Source organism: Pelophylax lessonae, assembly GCF_965119305.1.
Source record: "Pelophylax lessonae genome assembly, chromosome: 3".
Lineage (NCBI taxonomy): Eukaryota > Metazoa > Chordata > Amphibia > Anura > Ranidae > Pelophylax > Pelophylax lessonae.
In genome coordinates, this window is record NC_138770.1 from 594,040,938 (window position 1) to 594,064,575 (window position 23,638).

At 41.6% G+C, this 23,638-nt stretch overlaps 1 protein-coding gene across 1 annotated transcript in view; it reads right to left on the reverse strand.

The window, feature by feature from the left end:
* Positions 1-2,887: 2,887 nt before the first annotated feature.
* The window catches only part of NDUFAF5 (NADH:ubiquinone oxidoreductase complex assembly factor 5), a 74,986-nt gene continuing 54,235 nt past the window's right edge, over positions 2,888-23,638 (reverse strand). Inside the window, exons 9-12 of the mRNA XM_082252613.1 lie at positions 9,540-9,600; positions 8,815-8,898; positions 5,510-5,592; positions 2,888-3,083 (exon numbers count right to left, since the gene is read on the reverse strand). Of these exons, the coding sequence (XP_082108739.1) occupies positions 2,988-3,083; positions 5,510-5,592; positions 8,815-8,898; positions 9,540-9,600 (324 nt within the window). The 3' untranslated portion in view covers positions 2,888-2,987. The remainder of the gene's footprint in view (positions 3,084-5,509; positions 5,593-8,814; positions 8,899-9,539; positions 9,601-23,638) is intronic.

Consider the following 23,638-nt stretch of genomic DNA (forward strand, 5'->3'; position numbering starts at 1 on the left):
GAGAGACTACCAGCTTTCTACACACAAACTAACTTCAAAATGATGCACAGCTCTTTGAGACATTACAATGATACTTAACACACACTGATGAATTTAGATTGTCCCTTCTATTTCTGTATGTGGATTATGGTTTTGTAATTATTTTAAATAAAAAAAAAACCCTCAATAGCTTTTTCCTAATTGATATACAGCTGTCACTTGACCCAGCTCTTTCCCAGCCTGTCTGCAGGCAAACATAAGCAGGAGGAGCTTCTAGTCCTCTGGTGCTGGTCACATTTTCAAAATAAAAACAGCCTTTGGAATACAATGTAAAAATAAAAAATGAATATCAATAAAATGTTTGAAATTGTCATACAGATATATACCCATATTTGAAATCAAATCTTTATTATTTTTTTGCAAAAACACAATGTGGGCGGATTTCTTCCAGTCACTAGCTTTGTCACGCCCCTCCAGCCTGTGTCTTAGAATAACTGGGAGGTGAAGCCTCTATAAATCTACATGTAATTTCCTGCCCCCCATTGTAGAGGTACAACATACTGAATAAAGTATATCTCCCGCGCCAATGGATAAAACTATAAACTACAATTAGCCAAATAAATAATTATGTGGATGTATAAATAAATAAATATAGTGGTGAAATGCAGCTGCTATAGTAAAGTGCTAGTGATTGTGTGTAAAGTAACCTTTGTAGAGGATTACCTATAGCGCTTGCTTAGTGATAAATCATAAGACAATCCTAGAGTATAGATGTTATAAATGATAAGACAATCCTATAGTATTAAAAACTATTACAAAATTATTAAAGTGCATGTAGAGTTGCAAAGAACCACGTGAACAATTATAGGTGATATACAAAAACAAAATAGCTCATTCAAAGAATTCACACTAAAAAGTTAATTATATATAAATTCTTATGAATATATAATGGAAAAAATCAAGTTCATAGGTAGTGCATGAGATATATAAATACTTTCATAAATTCTCCATACAGTTCATGTGCAGAAAGTGACTTCTTGTGGTAAAAGTTCAATTGTATTAAATAAATACAGTGCACAGTGAAGGTGCTCAGTGATAGGTTTTCCAATCAATCCCTGGTGTCACTCCTTATTTTCCACCGTGGCTAGTAGTAAAATTTCTCACTCACCAGACCTAGTGAGTCTTATATGCCTTATGGCACTAAGACCACATGAGCTTTAGTGACCCCCAGGGCCGGGATAGATTCCCTCCGAATGGATGCCTTCTCCAGTGGTATCACTCCTCCGCTGCCCTCCTCCGGCCAGGAATGTATATAAAAGATGGGAAGGTCCAAATAGTGCAGTATTGTTTAAACAGATCATTTTATTGCACAGAATCCAAAAAAACATTTACAGGGTCCAAAATGCAGGAACGAGACAAATAGAGATAAAAACGCCATCACATAAGCATGCTATGGTGTGGAGAGCGGTACTTCCGGCTTGTGTTCCACCCAGCTCATGTGACGTCACTACGTGCGTTCCACCTAACGCGTTTCCTCACTGGCTAGACGTCTTCAGAGAATAAAATTCCTGGCCGGAGGAGGGCAGCGGAGGAGTGATACATTGGAGAAGGCATCCATTCAGAGGGAATCTATCCCGGCCCTGGGGGTCACTAAAGCTCATGTGGTCTTAGTGCCATAAGGCATACAAGATTCACTAGGTCTGGTGAGTGAGAAAGTTTACTACTAGCCACGGTGGAAAATAAGGAGTGACACCAGGGATTGATTGGAAAACCTATCACTGAGCACCTTCACTGTGCACTGTATTTTTTTAATACAATTGAACTTTTACCACAAGAAGTCACTTTTTGCACATGAACTGTATGGAGAATTTATGAGAGTATTTATATATCTCATGCACTACCTATGAACTTGATTTTTTCCGTTATATATTCATAAGACTTTATATATTTTACTTTTTAGTGTGAATCCTTTGAATGAGCTATTTTGTTTTTGTATATCACCTATACTTGTTCACGTGGTTCTTTGCACAACTACATGCACTTTAATAATTTTGTAATCATTTTTAATATTATAGGATTGTCTTATTTTTAACATCTATACTCTAGGATTGTCTTATGATTTGCTCCCCATTGTGTTTAGCTGGCTAGTAGGCATGAGTGACTCTATGCGCATGGGCTGCTCAAATGTGATAGAGAGGAAATGCTAAGTATAGAAACTCACTGAAAACTGAGCATGTGCGGATTTGCCACCACAGCTGCAAAATCCCTAGCTGAATTGGGGACATGAAGGTGGAGATAGAGAGCAGCAGGATCAACCAGTTTTTTTGCAGAATACAGAAAATGTATCTCATTGTGACTCAGTGAGTATGAACAACATGTAATACACCATTATTGATAGTTGTTTTATGATGTGGGTTTAGTGACACTTTAAAGTGCATCTAAAATCAAAAGCATAACATTCACCTTACCAGCCTTAGATGTGGTTGCTGCACAAGTTTCTTTTTCTGTCTCATTTTTGTATAGTGTCACCTGGTAATCCTGTGAATAAACACACTTCCTACCCTAGGGTGGCTATGCTTACGTACTTCACTACATCTATGAAGGGAGCCATAGCTGTCACAGTAGGATGGTATCCTGATTTAGAATACAAACACTTCTTCCTCTTTTAATGTCTATTACATGAGGGTGGGGGAATTTGTCATTTTTAAAAGATACAAAGTTGCAAGAAAACTTAATTCCAGTAAAGATCAACCAATATTTTCTGTACTTGCTAAAAGTGTTCTTAGAAAGAAAATGAATGCAGCCACCACAACTACGGACTGGTAAGCTGCAATATATTACATTTTTGTTTTTGGGCTTAGATACCCTTTAAGAAGAAATCATAATAAAACAATTTCTCACGCAACAATAAAACTCAAATATTTAGGAGAACGAGTTTCACAAAACATTTATTGTAAAAGCCTTTTCTATTATCCAGCTCAGAAATGATATTGGGAAAAGCGGTCTGTTTAGCTTTCATCTTTCTTAGACTTTGATACAATTTCATTTACTTTTCCAAGATCTCCAAATGACGCCGTTGCAGAACCTCTCTTGGCTGGCTTTGCCTGAAAGTACAAAATGAGAGAAAGAAAATATTTCAGGTCTGTTTGCAATTTTCTAGTGCAGCTCTAAAGCTAAATTGAATCACTACGCAATCCTATTCTAGCCGCTACGTGTATTGGATCTGATGCTGCTTTATGTAATGAAACCCAATGAATTCATTTAAACATAAAGTACAATAAATGTTTGGCTTGTTTAATAATGGTGAGCATAAAAGCAAGCCTAACCTGACCCAACACTCATTTATTGCTTGATGTAATAGTGACAGTTTACTACATGATACATTGCAGGTTCTTACTGTCAACACATTAATCTGGAGCAAATATACAGCATTTCATGTAGGAAGTGAATGCATATCAAAATGAGACTTAATAATTTGCTTGATTTTCTAGGGCATGTGTGACAAACACAAAGCCCACGGGCCGAATCCAGCCCACCAGGCCATTTCATGTGGCCCCAGCTACTCTCCTCCAGCTGCATCACCCCACTCATCTCTGCCCCTACCTTGTCTCAGCAGTCGACAACAGAGAGAGGATGACAGAAACATTCCACTAGATCCTGCGCAGCCACATTCTGCTACATATTTTGGTAAAAAAAATCTCAATAAGCGTATATTGATTGGTTTGCACAAAAGTTATAGCTCTACAAACTATGGAATATTTTTATGCAATTTTAATTTGTTTTATTTTTTTTACTAGTAATGGCATGATCAGGGATTTTTAGCGGGACTGCGACATTAAGGGGGACAAATTGGACACCTAACTGACACTGTTTTGGGGACCAGTGACACTAATACAGTGATCAGTGCTAAAAAATATGCACTGTCACTGTACTGACACTGGTAGAGAAGGGAGTGCTTTCTATGTGGGGGATGGCTTAACTGGAAGAAAACAGAGATCCATGTTTCTGCTTAGCAGAAACACAAGATCTCCATCTTCCTCTCCAACACAACAGCGGTCTGCCCTGTTGTCCTGTGAACGATCAGTAGAACCCGCTAATTGGCTTCCGCTATTTCCAATAACAGCAAGAGCGGGTCGCTGGTGACGCACGCGCCCCAGGTCCTGTGCACGAAATCACGTACAGGTACGTGGTTTCGTGCAGGAAGGCCGCCCTGCCGCAGTATATCTGCGTGGGGTGGTCAATAAGTGGTTAAAACTATTGATCTGATATGCTTATCCATATATTTTATGTCACATGATTGTTAAATTTCATTACTTCAATAAAGCACCTTTTTGTGAAAAGTATTGATCAGCATTTTCTGCTGCACAGGTGGGTATTAGAGGGAATTTTATTTTAAATAGAACTATATTCTTTCTTTCCGTTTGGACAGAATGCTATCTGTGTCCCATTGAGGAGATTTCCCTTTACATTCCGTCTCATAGCCAAAACGGGAAGTGAGGGATACCCTCCAAAATGAGGGTATCCCTGATTGTTACCAGGGTTACCAGAACTAGTGTCCCCATTGGAAGAAATCACCTCTATTTGCTGTTCTGGGGACAACCCAAAGTGTAGGATTTGCCTTTATTTTCAGTTTTGATGATAATGGTAAATATGACAAATGAAGAGGGTGAATCTCCCTAACGGGGGCATAGACAGCAAAAAAAACACAGGTGTTCTAATCCATCCATACACTGTGTGGTGACCCCATGGGATTCCCTTTATCGCAGGGATTTCCTCTCACTTCCTGTTTTGGCTATGGGACAGGAAGTGAAAGTTAATCTCCCTAATGGGACACAGATGGCAAAAGGAAAAAAACAACAGACAGGGGTTATAACCTGCCTTTACTAAATCCAAAAAATAAAAGTTTAGCCTATAGTTCTACTTTAAAGTGGAACATTACCCATAACAACCTGAAACAAAATGTTCTTAAGCAAGGAAAACACATTCCACATTATTAATTATGCTACCAAAATGAGTGTGTGCTATAAATTGCCTCCAGCATTGTTCCTGTTTCTTCTTGCTGGAGGCTGCCATTTTGCTGAAGCCAAGAGTCCCTGAACAGCAGTAAATCATAAAATGGAATTAAACCCATCGATTTAACGGTTTCAAAAAACAGTCACATTCCTGGAATGCTGTCACTTTGCTTGTGTCCTCAACCAAACTGTCAGACCATCAAATGGCTGGTGTCATAAATGATCAGGGTGAGACAGTGTATTACTGGATTTTAAACAGTATATACACTTATTTCTAATGTTTTCCATAGCTATACCTGCATGAGGGGCCTGCCTGAAGTCATTTAGCAGGACTTCATTTTCAGACTAAAGTTCCGCTTTAATAAACTATGCAAACACAATTCCCAGAATCACATAACCTCCTCCATTCTATTGTCATTGTATATTATTAGGGTTATATGAGCAGCTGTTCAGTAGAAGAAGTCAGTCTGGGAGCTTCTTTATGATCCACGCTCTGCACAAGAAGCCTCAGTGATTACCTGCGATTCATGAGGTTTCCACCCGATCATATAGTATATCTGGAACGTGGCTGGAACAGAGCCATCCTCCACCCCGTACATCTCTATGGAAAGATGAAATGTGTTTTAGGGACTGATGTGAGAAGGATTCCAAACCACAATAGAAAACAAACTGATCAGCTGCTATAAAAGTCAAAACATCTGGGCTGAGGCATAAATGATTAGGTCTGTTCTGCAGGGAGACACAAAGATGGCCATGATTTTCATTCCATGTTTTACATTTTCAGAATGTGGTTATATTCTACACTCCACACCGGCAACTTTATTGGGTACACATGTTCAATTGCTTGGTAACACAAATTGATAATCAGCCAATCACATGGCAGCAACATTCAGGCATCTAGACATGGTGAAAACGACTTGCTGAAGTTCAAACAGAGCATCAGAATGGGGTAGAAAGGGGATTTAAGTGACTTTGAATGTGGCATGGTTGTTGGTGCCAGATGAGCCGGTTTGAGTATTTAAAAAACTGCTGATCTACTGGGATTTTCACGCACAACTATCTCTAGGGTTTACAGGGAATTGTCAGAAAAAGAGAAAATATCCAGTGAATGGCAGTTGTGTGGACGAAAATGCTTTGATGATGTCAGAGGAGAATGGGCAGACTGGTTTGAGATGATAAAGGCAACAGTAACTCAAATAACCACTCGTTACATCCAAAGTATGTAGAATACCATCTCTGAATGCACAAAACATCGAACCTTAAAGCAGATAGAACAGGAAACTGAGGCTACAATTCGCACAGGCTCACCAAAATTGGATAACAGAAGATTGGAAAAACCTTGCCTTGTCTGATGAGTCTCGATTTCAGCTGCAACATTCAGATGGTAGGGTCAGAATTTGGCATAAACTACATGAAAGCATGGATCCATGCTGCCTTGTACCAACAGCTCAGGCTGGTGGTGGAGATATATTCTTGGCACACTTTGGACCCTTAGTACCAAATGAGCATCATTTAAACTAGTGATCGACCGATATCTGTTTTTCGTTGCCGATATTTTGGTCAATGCATATCGGTATCGGCCGATATTTTTGTACATGTATAGTAATTTTTTTTTTTAATTTACAGGTACTCTTGTGGAGGGATCCCAAACCCCTCCTCTGCACTTAAAAGCATTCAAAACGCCAAGTCAGCGCGGGGGGGGGGGGCGTCCCCTCCCGCTCCTTCGCTCCTTGTAATGATAGCCGAGCGGCTTCTCAGCCGCATCGGTTGTCCTTACAAGACAGCCGACCGTCGGCTTTGGACGCCAGTACAGGGGTGATGCCTCTAGCTGCAGGCATCACTCCGGTACAAGCACTTTCCTGAAATATCGGCAATATGGGAAACCTCAGGGGCCGATTCCGATATATCGGGGAAAGTGCATATCGGCCTTCGAAATATCGGCTTTGCTGATAATCAGTCGATCTCTAATTTAAATGCCACGGCCTACCTGAGTATTGTTGCTGACCATGTCCATCCCTTTATGGCTACAGTCTACCCATCTTCTGATGGCTCCTTCCATCTTCTGATGGCTCAAGAGACATCAGGCTAAAGTCTAAAGCAGTCATTTTTCAATGCTTCCAATGAAGAAAAAAGCATCCAGGAGGTGCTTTGGTGAGAAGACAATAACATTTTCATTTTCCTGTGGGGGTGGGGGGTTACCAGAAAAAAACATGTACCAATGAAAAGAGGGCCAGACCCAATAATAAAAGAGTTCAAACCAATTTACTGGTTTACATGAAACAAAAACAACTAATGCGTTTTGGTTGCCAGAAGAAATTCCCCCTTCATCAGGGATATGGAAGGACACTAATTGTTGGACTAGGAGAGTTACTAGCCAGCAGTATCCGTGTAAACAATCAACAATACAACTCACCCAGATGCTGCTGGGTAGTGACTCTATTAGACCAGCAATTAACTTCCCCACTAATGAAGAAGGAGTTGGCCCCTGAGGTCTCTAAACTTTCTAAACAAAGGGACAGTTTACTGTCCTTCAGGCTTTAGGGGGCCAGACTGTATTTTGTGGGAGTAGAACATGCCCTGGTGTCAGTGGGAGTAAACAATGCCCCATTTTTAGTATCAGTGGAATAAATCGAGCCCCACAATGAGGTGTCACTGGGAGGAACAGTGCCCCATGGATAGCGTCAGTGGGAGGAATAGTGCCCCATCAATGGCGCCAGCGGAAGGAATAGTGCCCCAACTATTGCCTTAGTGAGAGGAATAGTGCCCCATCAAAGGCATTAGAGGGAGGAATAGTGCCACATCAATGGCGTTATTGGGATGAATAGTACCCCATCAAAAGCGTCAGTGGGTGGGAATAGCGCCCCGTCAATGGTGTCAGTGAGGGGGAATAGTGCCCCATCAATGGCGTTAGTGGGGGGAATAGTGCCCCATCAATGGTGACAGTGGGGGGAATAGTGCCCCATCAATGGTGTCAGTGGGGGGAATAGTGCCCCATCAATGGTGTCAGTGGGGGGAATAGTGCCCCATCAAAAGCGTCAGTGGGGGGAATAGTGCCCCATCAAAAGCGTCAGTGGGTGGGAATAGTGCCCCATCAATGGTGTCAGTGGGGGGGAATAGTGCCCCATTAAAAGTGTCAGTGGAAGGAATAGTTCCCTGTTAAGGGTGTCAGTGGGAGGGATAGTGCCCCATCAATGGTGTCAGTGGGAGGAATAGTGCCAGTGGCATCAGTGGGAGGAATAGTGCCCCATTGATGGCGTCAGTGGAAGGAATAGTGCCCCATCGATGGCGTCAGTGGAAGGAATAGTGCCCCATCGATGGCGTCACTGGAAGGAATAGTGCTCCATCGATGGCGTCACTGGAAGAATTAGTGCCCCATCGATGGCGTCAGTAGAAGGAACAGTGCCCAATCAAAGTCATCTGTGGGAGGAATAGTGCTCTATTAATGGTGTTAGTGGATAGGATAGTGCCCCATCAACGGCGTCAGTGGAAGGAATAGTGCCCCATCAATGGTGTCAGTGGCACAAATAGTGACCCAAGGGCCAGATAAAGTTAAGCAAAGGGCCTCATCCAGCCTCTGGGTCAAAGTTTAGAGACCACTGGTGTAAACCGAAAAATTCATTTGGACTCTTATCATTTGGTGGAGTAGCCCTTCCACTGCAGCATAGTTTAATGCTTACCAGCAAGCTAATTAAGGATCTGATTGATTAACAAGCCATGCACTGCTTAGTTTCACCAATGATGTCAAAAGGTAGTGTCATCAGTGTGACGGGGGGGGGGGGGGGGACCTGTAAAGGAAAACACTTCTACAACGATATCATGTTACCTCGGTATATGGCGGCAGCTGCTATCATTGAATCCCTGTGCAGCAAGCACCTTCTGTTGAAAGCGCAATTACTCTCTCCCATACCTAAAACACACAAATACAATGCAGATTGGCATAACTGTAAGGGTAGATTTAGGTGTGCCGCTTGCTTACTACATGTCAGGTAGATTTTGCTGCTGGTGCAGTGCGAAGCATCGCAATCACAGCATGTAAACACCACTGCCTATTGCAGCTTAAGGGGGGGGAGGCAAAAACATTTTTACTGCCCTCCAACCACACAACCAAATGAGGCCTAACTTATATGCAAAAATGTCATTTATACGGGACCAAAAAAGAAAGAAAGTGTGTTTTTTATTAATGTTTTTTTTGTAATAATGCACAAAATATATATATAAATAAAAATAACTAAATAAATGGAAGCACAATGCATTCACTTTCAAATACTGGTCCAGGATTTCTCCTACTTGTATGCGAGTAACAAAGTTTTGGGCAGCAGACTCTGTGGCATCTGGCCTTCAAATCTGCTCTATTGTCAGGAGAAATGTCTCCAGACTTCAGGAGCTGCTGCATGCAGGTCACTCATCCACGGGAAAACCCTGCTACGCCAGTGCAGCCAGACATTCACTGCACTGATCTAATTATATCCCCATGTACCCATGTACGGTGTCATTTACACAAAAAGGAAAGCAGGCATTTACCATAAAATAAATATATACTGTACTTGCCTTGCAAATCTTTCATTAGTTCAAACATCCCAGGATAGTGAACCTGAATTTCATCCGTATCCTACAGAAATAAGAAAACAAGGAAGGATCACATAACTACAAACTGAATAGCTGAATATGTGGCTCTATTGTATTCCATGTCACATCATAGCAGTAAGAGGAAAACAATTTTCTGCTGCTCTGTTCTTAGGATTTACAATCTGGGCTTTGCAGATTGCAGATGATAAGAGATGGGCGGCTATATAAATCTATAGATGTGCCATCAAAATCATTTTACCCCATAAAAAAAAAAAAAAAAGCAAAGAGAAGTTAAAAAGAAATATTAAATTCCAGTTTTAAAAGGAATGTCCCACTAAAAAGAACACTTAGTGTTACTAAACCCATAACAGTAAAATCAGTCTGTATATGCAGTAAAGGATGCTCGTTATACTCACTGTGGAACCAAAGGGGTTAATCTCTTGTATTGTGTAAAAAGGCTGTTTGATCCTGTCTTCTCTGATCCTGCCCTTCTTCCACAGTCCCCAATCCATCTCCTGATAATACAGAGCCTTGGGGGCACTCTGCACATGCTCAGTTTGGTGTGTATTGCAAGTTTTTTTTAGTTTTTTTGGGGGGTGCATGTGATCAGCACAGGGTCAATAAGCACTGTTCAGAAAGAAAGCCAGGGGTCATGCAGCCTTATAGGACAGCCAGAGGAGAATGAAAACTCCTCCTACAAGCTTTAACCAGTGCTTGGCTGGACACTGACACACAAGACTGCTATGCATTGCTAATAACAAGAAAAAAAAAAAAAAAGATATTTAGCAGTTTATATTTACTATAACTATTGCATTTCCATGTTCTGTGTACTGAGTGAGACCAGATATAGAGAACGCAGAGTCTTGGGTTTAGTAACATTTCACTGAAGTCCAGTGACTAGTGATTCCCCCTACTTAAAAGGGTTACTAAACCCAGAACCTGCATTATCTATATCTGGTCTCCCACAGTACACAGAACATGGAAATGCAATTATTTTAGTAAACAAACTGCTAAATACCTTTTCTCATCAGTAGTATATAGCAGCCTTGTGACATCTATCAGTTGCTAGTTAAAGCTCGTAGTAAGAGTTTTCATTCCCCCCTTATCCTCTGTCTGGACAGTGCTGATTGGCCCTGTGCTGATCACATGCACTCTCCCAAGAAAAAAAAACTCTCTAGGAATACACACCAAACTGAGGATGTGCAGCCTGTCCCCTGGCTCTGTAAATATCAGGTTATTTTTTGGAGACAGTGAAAGAAGAGGAGGATCAGAGAGACAGGATCAAACAGCCTTAATACACAATGCAGAGGATTAACCCCTTAGGATCCCCAGTGAGTACTTTATACACAATGCAGAGGATTAACCCCTTAGGATCCCCAGTGAGTATAACAAGCATGATTTACTGCATATACACACTGATTTTACTGTTGTGGGTTTAGTAACACTTTAGGTTTTTACATATGTACTATCTTTTCTGTCCCTATAATCAGCTAGTCCATCAAAGCTCTGATAATATTAATGGTGATACTATAATAACAAGATTAGCTATAAAAATAAACACAATGCTTAAAGAAGCAAAGGTCATATTTATTTACAAAGAAAGTAGAACACTAACATAAAAATCTAAAAGAATATTACAGAGCACATAGAAATAAAAGAGCAGTTATGATATGTTATGTAAGTCCGTCCTCAATGTTCTGTTTCCTGGCTGGGCTAAAGGGAAAAATAGCCATTTATCGCTGACCCTCGCATTCTTAAAGCACTCATAAACACCACCCATTCTGACGCCCTTTTGCCCGCCCTGTATATTCCTCTGTCCAATGAGACAATTTCTTAACTATAAAGAGCTGTCCTTTCTAATCATCAGGATGTATAGTATTACCCTGAACATCCTCCAGGAATAGTGCTGTCCTCCACCAGGTGGCGTTGTTTCACAGTGAGCAATTGCCTTGATCCAGGTCAACATTCCAGTCCATATCTGTGATCTTGTTGCAGGCCAGTAAATCAGCCATTCTAATGCCTCGTACACACGCATCGATTATTGGCCGGGAATTTTCGGCCAACGTCCAATTGGCCGATTTTCGGCTTGTTAGTATGATGCTTCCAACAACCGACTCCGACTTTTTGGCCGAAAAAAATCTGGTGTGCATGCTATAAAATTTTTGTTGGCCGTCAACACAACGGCCGATTTTCCGTCAGTCAGTACAGATTTCGGCAGACAAAAATCTGATGAGCAAGACTGGGCATGCTCAGAGAAGAAAAAACACACGGAAAGTAAACCAGCACATGACATCACTTCTGAAGTAGATTTTTGTTGCCCGAGAAAATTCGTGTGCAGTCTAGGCACATTCCAACCAACAAAACACCACTCTGGACAAAAGTCGGCCGATCGGTCGGCCGATAATCGTTGCGTGTGTACGAGGCATAAGGTGAGGCCTTTTATTCCCATACCCCACCACCAAGGGGTGCGCATGAATCCTCTTCCAGATGAAGAATCCTGACATGCACTCTTCTGTTATACACATCCTGCTGGGTAAACTAATTCTGGTATTCCAAGACGACCGCCAGCAGGCCAGATTGCTCTTTGATAACCAGACAGTAAAAATCCACAAATGTCTTCCAAAAGATAGGAATCTTTTTTTTTTTTTTTTTTTTCAAAACTCTAAGGGCTTGTTTACACCTGTGTTGATCTGTGAAAAGTGATCCACTATGAATCACTTTTAAAGTGCGGCACAGGAGCAGCTGGCATTCAAAAGGTGATACTGCGACCTTCTGAATGACATTTTTTAACAGCTAAAAGGGGATTTCTGAATGGCAATAATGCACCACGAGGCCATGTGTTTGGCTCATAGTTGTGATGCAGCCTCATTCACTTGAATGGGTTGCATTTAGCAGCTTTACTGCCCACCAAACATGATGGGGTATATTGATTGTCATGCTGCAATGCAAAGCACCGTTGCAGAGGCACATGTACAACTTTGTCCAGCAGCCTTTGTATTATAAGGGGGGTGATATTTTTACTACCACCCAAATGAAAATGTAAACTAGGCCTAATTAAGGCTATGGTTGTTCCAGATGGCTGCTACTTACTGCATAAATCATACCTGATCTGAAGCCAGAGTTTACAAATACAAGTATGTCTGTCAATTCAGGGATGAAGTACTGCAGCTGTGACCAATAAGAGCTTTTGTTGTGCACCCTCTCTCTACTTTCATCTCATCCATTCACAAAAAATGTTGTATTTTTTTTTTTTTTAAAGAACACAAAGCCTTTGTGAATGGACTTAGGGAGAAGAGAGGAGGATGAACAACTGGATCTCCCCTTGTCCATTCACAGAACACCTTGTATTCTGTGAAAAGAATAGAAGGCTTTTTGCGAATGGAAAGGGAAGGTGAATTATTCTCAGAGCTGCAGCTCTTCATCCATGCACCGCTGAAGGTATAGCACTGTAGTGTTGTATCAAAGATCTGGCATCAGAATAGCTATGATTTTTGCAGTAATCAGCATCAATCCAGACCTAAAACTCTCTTACTTAGAGGTAACTTACTTAAAGTGGTGTAAACCCTTAAATATAACCCAGTGAAGTGACTGGCCTCAGGTGATACAAAGAGATTAAACAAATCTTCCTACATATGTTGTACCTGTTTATCTACAGCTGTCTTTCACCTACATTGATTCAAAGTTCATAATCGACACAGGATCTCGCAGCTCTGAAAAGAAGGGGGCAGGAAAATTATGTTACATCAGTTCTAAGAGCTGATTGGAGGGAAGAGACACCCCCCCCCCCCCCCATACAGCACACAGGAACAGAGCTGAGGCTGTCAATCTGCTGGAGGTCCCTCCCAGGTTACCATTTTTCTCTTGGTGTCAAGAAAATTAGTCAGAAGTGACTCATGCTGATAGAGGAACGAGACAGCAGACAGAAATCACACTTAGTGCTCTGGATTGGGACAAGTACACAGTATTGAGGGATAGGATTTGTTCATATTTCATGTCTGAGGTTTACAACCACTTTAACCTGTGTCTACATATAAAATAAAAAAAATAACTGGAGTTCAGCTTTAGGCATACTGCAGCCCAATAATTTGATAAGGCAGAGGCCATACATTATTCTTTTTTTTTTTTTTTTTTTTTCGTTCAACCAGCAGATTGAATTAAATGAAAAAATAACTGATTCCCCCATCCACACATTTAATGTGGATGGGGGAATCACTCCCACTGAGCTATTGTATCATATACAATGATTTGTGTTCCTGGATATGGCCAGCAGCAATTATTGTTTGGGAAAAACCCAACAGGCTAGTTGTATATAAGTCAATCTATCTATTGATTGACTTACTGTATGTACAACCAGCCTGTCAGGTTTTTCCCAAACCACAGTAATCATTGTATTCTGCTGGTGGAAAGCTCCCTCCGCCGGCAGAACACAATAGCACTGTGGGAAGGATTTCCACGGCGGCACTTTTTTTTCTTTTCATTCAACTTGCTGATTCATCATATTTTTCCTGTAGACCACTGACACTAGATCAAAAAAAAAGTGAGGGGAAAAACTGGATTTTTGACTTACCGTAAAATTATTTTGTCTGAAGTTCATTGGCAGACGCAGCTCCATATTCTTCTTAACCATTGGATATGCTGCCCCCTACAGGAGTAGGACACTAGACAGGAAAAATCTTTATCACGCCTATGGGACAGTCCCTGGGGGTATACGCCCACTCACTCTGCTATAGGCATTCAGGTTTGTTGCAAGCAGTGTCAGAAGAAAAAACCTCAACCCAACTTATATATAGAGGGGCGGGCGCTGCGTCTGTCAATGAACTTCAGAGAAAAGGATTTTACGGTAAGTCAAAAATCCAGTTTTCTCTATCGTTCATTGACAGACGCAGCTCCATGTTCTTCTTAACCATTTGGACGTCCCAAAGCAGTATTAATATGAGGAGTGGGAAAACACAGAAAAGAACGTAATTTGCTAAAAAAAAAACTTAGACAAAAGGTTCACTTTTTTATATAAAAAAACATGCTAGGACCGAAATCCTAGCAGGTAACTAAGTTCCTACTCCTGACTAGGCAGAAAAAAATCTGAATGCCTATAGCAGAGTGAGTGGGTGTATATCCCCAGGGACTGCCCCAAAGGCCTGGTAAAGATTTTTCCTGCCTTGTGTCCTACTCCTGTAGGGGGAAGCATACCCAACGGTTAAGAAGAATATGGGGCTGCATCTGTCAATGAACGATAGAGAAATCTAAAATGTTGAGTCGAATTTGAAATTTCAAGTGGAGCATGTATCTTTTTAGGGCTCATGTCAACAGGCATCAATTTCCTGCATTCAGTGTGTGCATCAAACGCAGGTCCACTGACTTTACCTGAGCAGTACAAATGGCAAGTCAGAAGCAGAGTTTCTAAAGATGCAGCATTAAACTTGCAGACGATTTTAAACTGCAGAGAAAGTAGACCAATCACAGCCTAGTATTGTCTTACAGTGCATTTTCCATTCAAAGGCAGATGAAAGCATTCAAATGGAAAATACAGCATTTGAGTGGAACCCCCATTGATGTGCACACCAAAGCTGATCATACACTATACAAGCTGATTGTACAATGTCCATTAAAGTGATTGTAAACATCAGACATGAAATACGAATCAAGCATATCCCTCTATAGTGTGTAATTGTCTCAATTAAGAGCACTAAGTGTCACTTTTGTCTGCTACTTCATTCCTCTGCTTATCAGTATGAATCACTTCTGACAAGTTTTCCTGACACCAACAGAAAAATGGTGACAGGGGAGGGACCACCAGCTGATTGACAGACTCTGTTCCTGTGTGAAGGAGGGGGGGGGGGGTGTCCCTTCCCTCTAATCAGCTTTCAGACTTCTCACTGAGTTCTGCAGAGTGTAAAACCAGCTCTCAGAACTCTCACACAAGCTTTAAAATTCAGCACTTTAAATGGATGTAGAGAATAACGCGCTGCAGATAAACAGGTACAACTTCTGTAGGAGGATTTGTTTTAGCTCTGTGTATCACCTGAGGCCAGTCACTTCACTGGTTATATGTAAGGATTTACAACCACTTTAAGCCTGGTACACACAGGTAGTTTATTTTCATTTAACACATCGGGCCAAACAAAAATGAAGGAGCTTGCTGTACTAACTATGCAATGCTAGTACTACTGCATTCTGGCAGGAGGGGCCGCCCATGCCAGTACACACTGCTGATAGGATGCCAGTCTGATACCGGTTTTCCAGCATGCTTGTTTGACAGAAGCATGTCATGAGACTGGCTTCTATTGGATGAGGAGCTGCCTGAAAGCTGGCTGGTAACTGCAGAACTGACCGATTTTGGCCCATGTGTATCTAGCATTAGAGTCACCAAAGCTATGTGATATGAGAACATACTTAACCACCTTAGTACTGCGCCATAGTCGAAAGACGGATAACACGCACGCGGCTCTCTAGTTCTGAAAGGGTGTCCATGGACATCCTTCCAGAACAACCCTCCCGTACGCCCCCTGGGGTACGCATTGGGTGTGCTCTGTGACTGCTGTGTCCTTTGGACACAGCTGATGACAAATTGAGGTAAAGAGCAGATTACAGCTGATCACATGTAAACAAACTTGCCGGTTATTGGCATTCCTTTCTATACGCGCTGTCACTGGATGAGGAGAGGAGCGCCGATAAGCGGCAAGCATGATGGGGCACATTTACACTGCTAATCAGGGCAATGAGTATCAGTGGCCTGAATATCAGTTCTGCCTAACAGTACTCACCAGTGCCACCTCTCAGTGCTCATCAGTGCCTATCAGTTCAGCTTTAATAGTGCAGCCTCACCAGTGCCCATCAGTGCAGCCTAACCAGTGCCCATCAGTGCAGCCTCACCAGCGCCCATCAGTGAAGAAGAAATTATTTATTTACAAAATCTTATAACAGAAATGAAGAAAACAAATTTATTTTTCAAAATTTTCAGTCTTTTTTCGTTTAGCAAAAAAATTTAAAACCCAGTGGTGATTAAATTCTACTAAAGGAAAGCTCTACAGGGAGTGCAGAATTATTAGGCAAATTAGTATTTTGACCACATCATCCTCTTTATGCATGTTGTCTTACTCCAAGCTGTATAGGCTCGTAAGCCTACTACCAATTAAGCATATTAGGTGATGTGCATCTCTGTAATGAGAAGGGGTGTGGTCTAATGACATCAACACCCTATATCAGGTGTGCATAATTATTTGGCAACTTCCTTTCTTTGGGCAAAATGGGTCAAAAGAAGGACTTGACAGGCTCAGAAAAGTCAAAAATAGTGAGATATCTTGCAGAGGGATGCAGCACTCTTAAAATTGCAAAGCTTCTCAAGCGTGATCATCGAACAATCAAGCATTTCATTCAAAATAGTCAACAGGGTCGCAAGAAGCGTGTGGAAAAACCAAGGCGCAAAATAACAGCCCATGAACTGAGAAAAGTCAAGCGTGCAGCTGCCAAGATGCCACTTGCCACCAGTTTGGCCATATTTCAGAGCTGCAACATCACTGGAGTGCCCAAAAGCACAAGGTGTGCAAAACTCAGAGACATGGCCAAGGTAAGAAAGGCTGAAAGACGACCACCACTGAACAAGACACACAAGCTGAAACGTCAAGACTGGGCCAAGAAATATCTCAAGACTGATTTTTCAAAGGTTTTATGGACTGATGAAATGAGAGTGAGTCTTGATGGGCCAGATGGATGGGCCCGTGGCTGGATTGGTAAAGGGCAGAGAGCTCCAGTCCGACTCAGACGCCAGCAAGGTGGAGGTGGAGTACTGGTTTGGGCTGGTATCATCAAAGATGAGCTTGTGGGGCCTTTTCGGGTTGAGGATGGAGTCAAGCTCAACTCCCAGTCCTACTGCCAGTTTCTGGAAGACACCTTCTTCAAGCAGTGGTACAGGAAGAAGTCGGCATCCTTCAAGAAAAACATGATTTTCATGCAGGACAATGCTCCATCACACGCGTCCAAGTACTCCACAGCGTGCCTGGCAAGAAAGGGTATAAAAGAAGAAAAGCTAATGACATGACCTCCTTGTGTCTGGGAGGCTGTGGTTGCTGCTGCACGCAATGTTGATGGTGAACAGATCAAAACACTGACAGAATCCATGGATGGCAGGCTTTTGAGTGTCCTTGCAAAGAAAGGTGGCTATATTGGTCACTGATTTGTTTTTGTTTTGTTTTTGAATGTCAGAAATGCATATTTGTGAATGTTGAGATGTTATATTGGTTTCAATGGTAAAAATAAATAATTGAAATTGGTATACTGTATATTTGATTTTTGTTAAGTTGCCTAATAATTATGCACAGTAATAGTCACCTGCACACACAGATATCCCCCTAAAATAGCTAAAACTAAAAACAAACTAAAAACTACTTCCAAAAATAGTCAGCTTTGATATTAATGAGTTTTTTGGGTTCATTGAGAACATGGTTGTTGTTCAATAATAAAATTAATCCTCAAAAATACACATTTGCCTAATAATTCTGCACTCCCTGTATCTGTGTAAAAAAAATTTGAGAAAAGTTGAATTTGGGTACAGTGTTTCATGACCACGCAATTGTCATTCGAAAGTGCAACAGCAATGAAAGCTGAAAATTGGCCTGGACAGGAAGGGGGTGAAAGTGGCCTGTATTGAAGTGGCTAAATACCGTATTTATCGGCGTATAACACGCACCTTCATTTTAAGAAGGACGTTTGAGGAAATAAATATTTTAAACAATTAAAAATAACAGTACACAGCCCCTTTCATTATACAGCCCCCCTTTACATTTCACAGTTCCCCCACTGCACAATACATACCCCCTTTTATTACAATCTCCCTTTACACTGCACAGCCCTCATGCACTCCTAGGAGACCCCCAGTCTCCTGGGACAGCCCTGCCAGCGTACTCTAAAGTAAAAAAAAAAAAATCACTGCCAGCCCCTTTTCATAGATGCTTCCTGCATTGTGTGTGTCATTGTAAATCAGTGCCTCTAAATACCTTGTTAGCACCGTTCTTTCATGGGCGATCATGTGACCACTCTCCTGTGACGTTTAATGGCTGGTCATGTGATCGCTCTCCTCCACCAATCTGAATCTACACTCAGAGGAGGAGGAGCGGGAGGAGGATAGCAGCCAGATAAAAGGAGCCGTTTTTAAATGACAGTGACATAATGTAGGAAGAATCTATAAAAAGAGGCTGGCGGTGATTTTTTCTTAACTGCAGAGTACGCTGGCAGGGCTGTCCCAGGGCCAGGAGAAGCGGGGCGGCCAGCCTGACACCCCTCCACCGGACAGCCAATCCCTACCCCCCCCCCCCCACGTTGGTAAAAAAAAATATTGGCGTATAACGCGCACCCACTGTTTGAACTATATTTTCAGGGGAAAAAAGTGTGTGTTATACGCCGATAAATATGGTACTTGGTTTACAGTTTTATTAAATTAGGTCAAACTTTGTACAATTTAGTTGATAGCAGACCTAAAGTAGATTGTACCATCAGATTGTTTAGTGTAACGTCACCCTTAGTGAAATTTCCTCTCAATTTCTGTTGGATTAGACTGGAAATAATGCGATTGCCTCTAATGGGACACTGGCAGGGTTTTTAAACATCCCCTACTCCCAGGGCTGCAATTAGAAATCACAGGGCCCCGTACAACCTACCAGACAGGCCCCTCCTGGAAATATTGAATCGCTAAAGTGCCATGGTCGCAATGATATGCTTTGCAGCCATGACAGAAATTATAGCTTTGCTATTGCCACCTCCTGACATCTGCTTTTTTTTTTTTTTTACCTATTTGAATTGCAGAATGGAAATTTTAAATTTTGAGACCGCACTACAACTGTGAGCCAAGCGTTTGGCTTAAAGTTGCAGAGCAACCCCACTGAGCACAATGGGGAGTTTGACAGGTGATGATCTGTTTTGGGTGGGCAGCCAGGGATAGCAGTAACGGCTTAGCTTCCCATGTGAAAGATCCCTTAACCACTTTAGCCCTGGAAGGATTTGCCCCCTTAATGGACCAGGCCCTATTTTGCGATTCGGCACTACGTTATTTTAACGGACAATTGTGTCCTTTTTTTCCCACAAATAGAGCTTTCTTTTGGTGATATTTGATCACCTGTGTGATTTTTTTTTTTTGCACTATAAACAAAAAAAAGAGCGATAATTTTGAAAAAAAAAAAATCTATATTTCACATTGTGCTATGACATTCTCAAGAAAGAAAATTTAAAAATCTAAATTTTTAACATTTTAGGCCAATTTGTTCTCTGCTACATATTTTTGGTAAAAAAAAAAAAAAAGTCGCAATAAGCGTATTTTGATTGGTTTGCACAAAAGTTAGCGTGTCTGCTAACTACGGGAAAGATTTATCATTTTTATTGTTTTTTTTTTTTTTACTAGTAATGGCGGCAATCTGCGATTTTTTGCGGCGGACAGATCGAACCCCTGACTGACATTTTTGACACTTTTGGGGGGACCAGTGACATTACTACAGTAATCAGTGCTAAAAAAAAATGCACTGTTACTGTAATAATGACACTGGTAGGGAAGGGGTTAACACTATGGGTGATCAAGGGGTTAAATGTGAGCCTAGGGGAGTGATTCTAACTGTGGGGGGGGGCGTGGCTTCTGGAATGATCATAGAGACGTGATCCTATATAGAAGGATCACATGGGCTCTATGATCATTTCAGGGAGAAGAACGGTCAGCTGTTTTTACAACAGCCGGCTGTCCTCTCTCAGCGGGGAATGATCGTGGGTGTCAGGCGGCAATCGGAGCCACCTGACACATCGGCTTCCCTGCTGACGAGTGGGAGCATGCCACAGGGAGGTCTGACGAAGGAGCTGAGCTCCGAAACATGTAACCGCCCACCACCCGCTCTATTGGACACCAGCCGCGGCGTCCACACCCTGCCTTCAGGAAACCTCATGCCGACCAGGCTGAGACACAGATGAAAGGACGCATCTACAGGAAGCGGATCACCGGATGTCCCCATTGCAACCACTCAGCACAGCGGATAGGAAGACTCCAGACAGATCTTTGCTATGCCCATGTCATATTTACCAAATGTGAGTGCTTTTATACTTTTAACCTAATAAATACTCAGAGCCTACTGCACTTAGAGGCGCCTTGTCTTTTTATCTTTAGCATGCCACGCGATTGCCCCCTAGCCTCCTGAGAGCGAGCGACGTAGACCTACGTCCCTTTGCCCAGGAGCGGCTGCCTGCCGCAGTAAATCTGCGGTAGGCGGTCGTTAAGTGGTTAAGGGGAGCAGAGGCACAGGCAGAGACTCTGCAGCCGCCACATCTACTGATTGGTAAGCTACAATATATTACATTTTTGGTTTTGGGTTTAATACTGCTTTAACGCATTAGGTGCATTAGTGGGCACTCCACTATCTTTGTGCATCTAAATGAGAACAGTGAGAGCCTGGACAAGGTGTCTGATAATTTCCTGATGTCTTAAAAAAAAAAACCTCCATGGTATGTCTACAACCTGCTTTCCACAGGGTCTGGGAAACACCCTTCTCATCGTCTTTCTGATAATTTTATTAGCTTCGTCCCCTAGAGTCATATGCACTGTTTCCAGCAACAATGAAAATTGCAGCGGTTGACAAAGAAATTATAAAATTCCTGCATTTTATCTATATTCCCAGCAGGCAGACAATAACTGGTATAATATAAAACACTCCGAAGACTGCAAACATACTAGTCTTCATACTTCTATTGCAAGCCGATAGCACCACCTGTCTTTTATGTGTGGAAATGCAAGTGATAGACAGCCTTATGCTCAGGAAGATCCTGCTTAATGCATCTTAAAATAAAATCTATACTACAAACATGATGTTATGTGAGAGAGCTTATTCAATAAAGAACCTGATGAGGTAACACAACTATCTAACTCCTCTTAATTCCTTTCTCACCGGGGGGGTTCTGCCTTCTAGACAAGTGGAATTCTCGTGGAAGGCATTCAGATGCTTTTTATATGCATACATGTTTTCTTTTGCAGACAATTATAAGGTGTTTAGCAACCAATCGCTCGTTGCAAATTACTTTATGGTGTGCCTGCGTAGGTTTCTTCCAGGTACTCCGGTTTCCTCCAGTAAGTGAATTGGCTCATGTTTAAATTGGTCCTAGTATGTGTATAAGAATGTGAGTTAGATTCTAAGCTCCTTGAGGGCAGGGACCAATGTTAATGTACAATATAAATGTAAAGTGCTGAGTAAATTGACAGCACTATTTACAGTGGGGAAAATAATTATTTGATCCCCTGCAGATTTTGTAAGTTTGCCCAATTACAAAGAAATGAAGGGTCTATGATTTTTATCATAGGTGTATTGTAAATGATAAAGACAGCATATCAACACAAAATCTAGAGAAAACACATGATACAAATGTTGTACACTAAGTTTCAGTTAAATGAGTGAAATATGTTTTTGATCCCCAAGCAAAACATGACTTAGTACTTGGTGGAGAAACCCTTGTTGGCAAACACAGAGGTAAGATGTTTCTGGTAGTTAGTGTCCAGGTTTGCACACATCTCAGGAGGGATTTTTGTCCACTCTTCCTGACAGATCTTCTCTAAATCCTAAGGTTTTTTGGCTGTCGCTTAGCAACTCGAAGTTTCAGCTTCTACCATACATTTTCTATAGGATTAAGGTCTGGAAACTAACTAAGCCACTCTATGACCTCAATGTGCTTTTACTTGAGCCACTCCTTTGTTGAAGACCCATTCACGACCCATCTTCAGTGTTCTGGCTGAAGGAAGAAGATTGTCATCCAAGATTTTAAAATACATGGCCCCGGCCATTGGCCCCTCAATTCGGCAAAGTCAACCTATACCTTTAGCAGAGAAACAGCCCCAAAGCATCACATTTCCACCTCCGCACTTGACTGTATGGATGATGCTCTTAGGGTCGTAGTCAGCATTTTTCTTCCTCCAAACACAACCAAAATCCCTTCTGAGATGTGTGCATCCTGACTGGAATACTGGATATTGCTAAGTGAGACCTAGTCATTACTGCTCACCTCCACCATCACAGGAGGAGCTCTTTCACGTTCTTTCTCTTCCCTGATTCAGTAGCTATGAGCTCAGCATTTGAGAGCTCACTCCTGTGATGGATCTCAGTACAGACAGGGTTAATTATGCTAACCACTTGAAGACCAAGCCTATTCTGACACTTTTTTTTTTAAATAATAGTAATTTTCTGAATTTTTTCAGTAATAATCAGCATTTTTTTGTTAGAAAATTAATAAGAATGCCCAAACATTATATTCTTTTAGCAGAGGCCCTACAGAATAAAATGGTGATTGTAAAAAATGTTTACGTCACACGGTATTTGCACAGCGGTTTTTGAAACGCAATTTTTTGGGAAAAATAAGCTTTAATGCAAAAAAACACAATATATAACTCTTATTGGTGGAGTGTATTTATTACCCTGGATTAAGCACCGGACTGCATAAGCAACTATTTTTCACTGGATATTTAAGCAACAATTCAGCACTTTAATTTAAGAACTGTTTTTTTTTTAAATCACCTTTTCTGCACAAGACTTTTTCATCTCCCACACATTGTGGGCACGTTTGATGAATATTTGGCACTTATGTATTGTGTTTTACATGTCTTTTCACTGGATGTTGGGCTAATACCGCTCATTCGGGTCACCTGTAAGTGACATTGATTACTTCTGTTTATTTTAGATATACCATCTTTTTTATATCTTTGTATACAAACACCCTAATATTGGTTTTATTTAGAAACCAATTGAGCACCATTTCATATATTTTAAATATTATACACCCATGTTTTCCCTTAAAGTGGTTCTAAAGACTGAAGGTTCTCTACCTTCATGCACAGAATGAACCTTTGGTATGAAGCTCCCCCTAATATTTACTTTGATCCAGCGATGTGCACTAGAGCGGCTGCTCTCCACGTTGTCTTCCTACTCACTGACAGAGAGAGCAGCGGGATGCTCCCGCTGCTGTCAATCACAGCTGGTGAGGAGGAAGCATGGGCAGGGCCAAATCCCGTTGTGTGTCTTATGGACGCAGAGCAGGGCTCAGGAGTGAGCATGTATGAGTGGCTTGCTATGGGG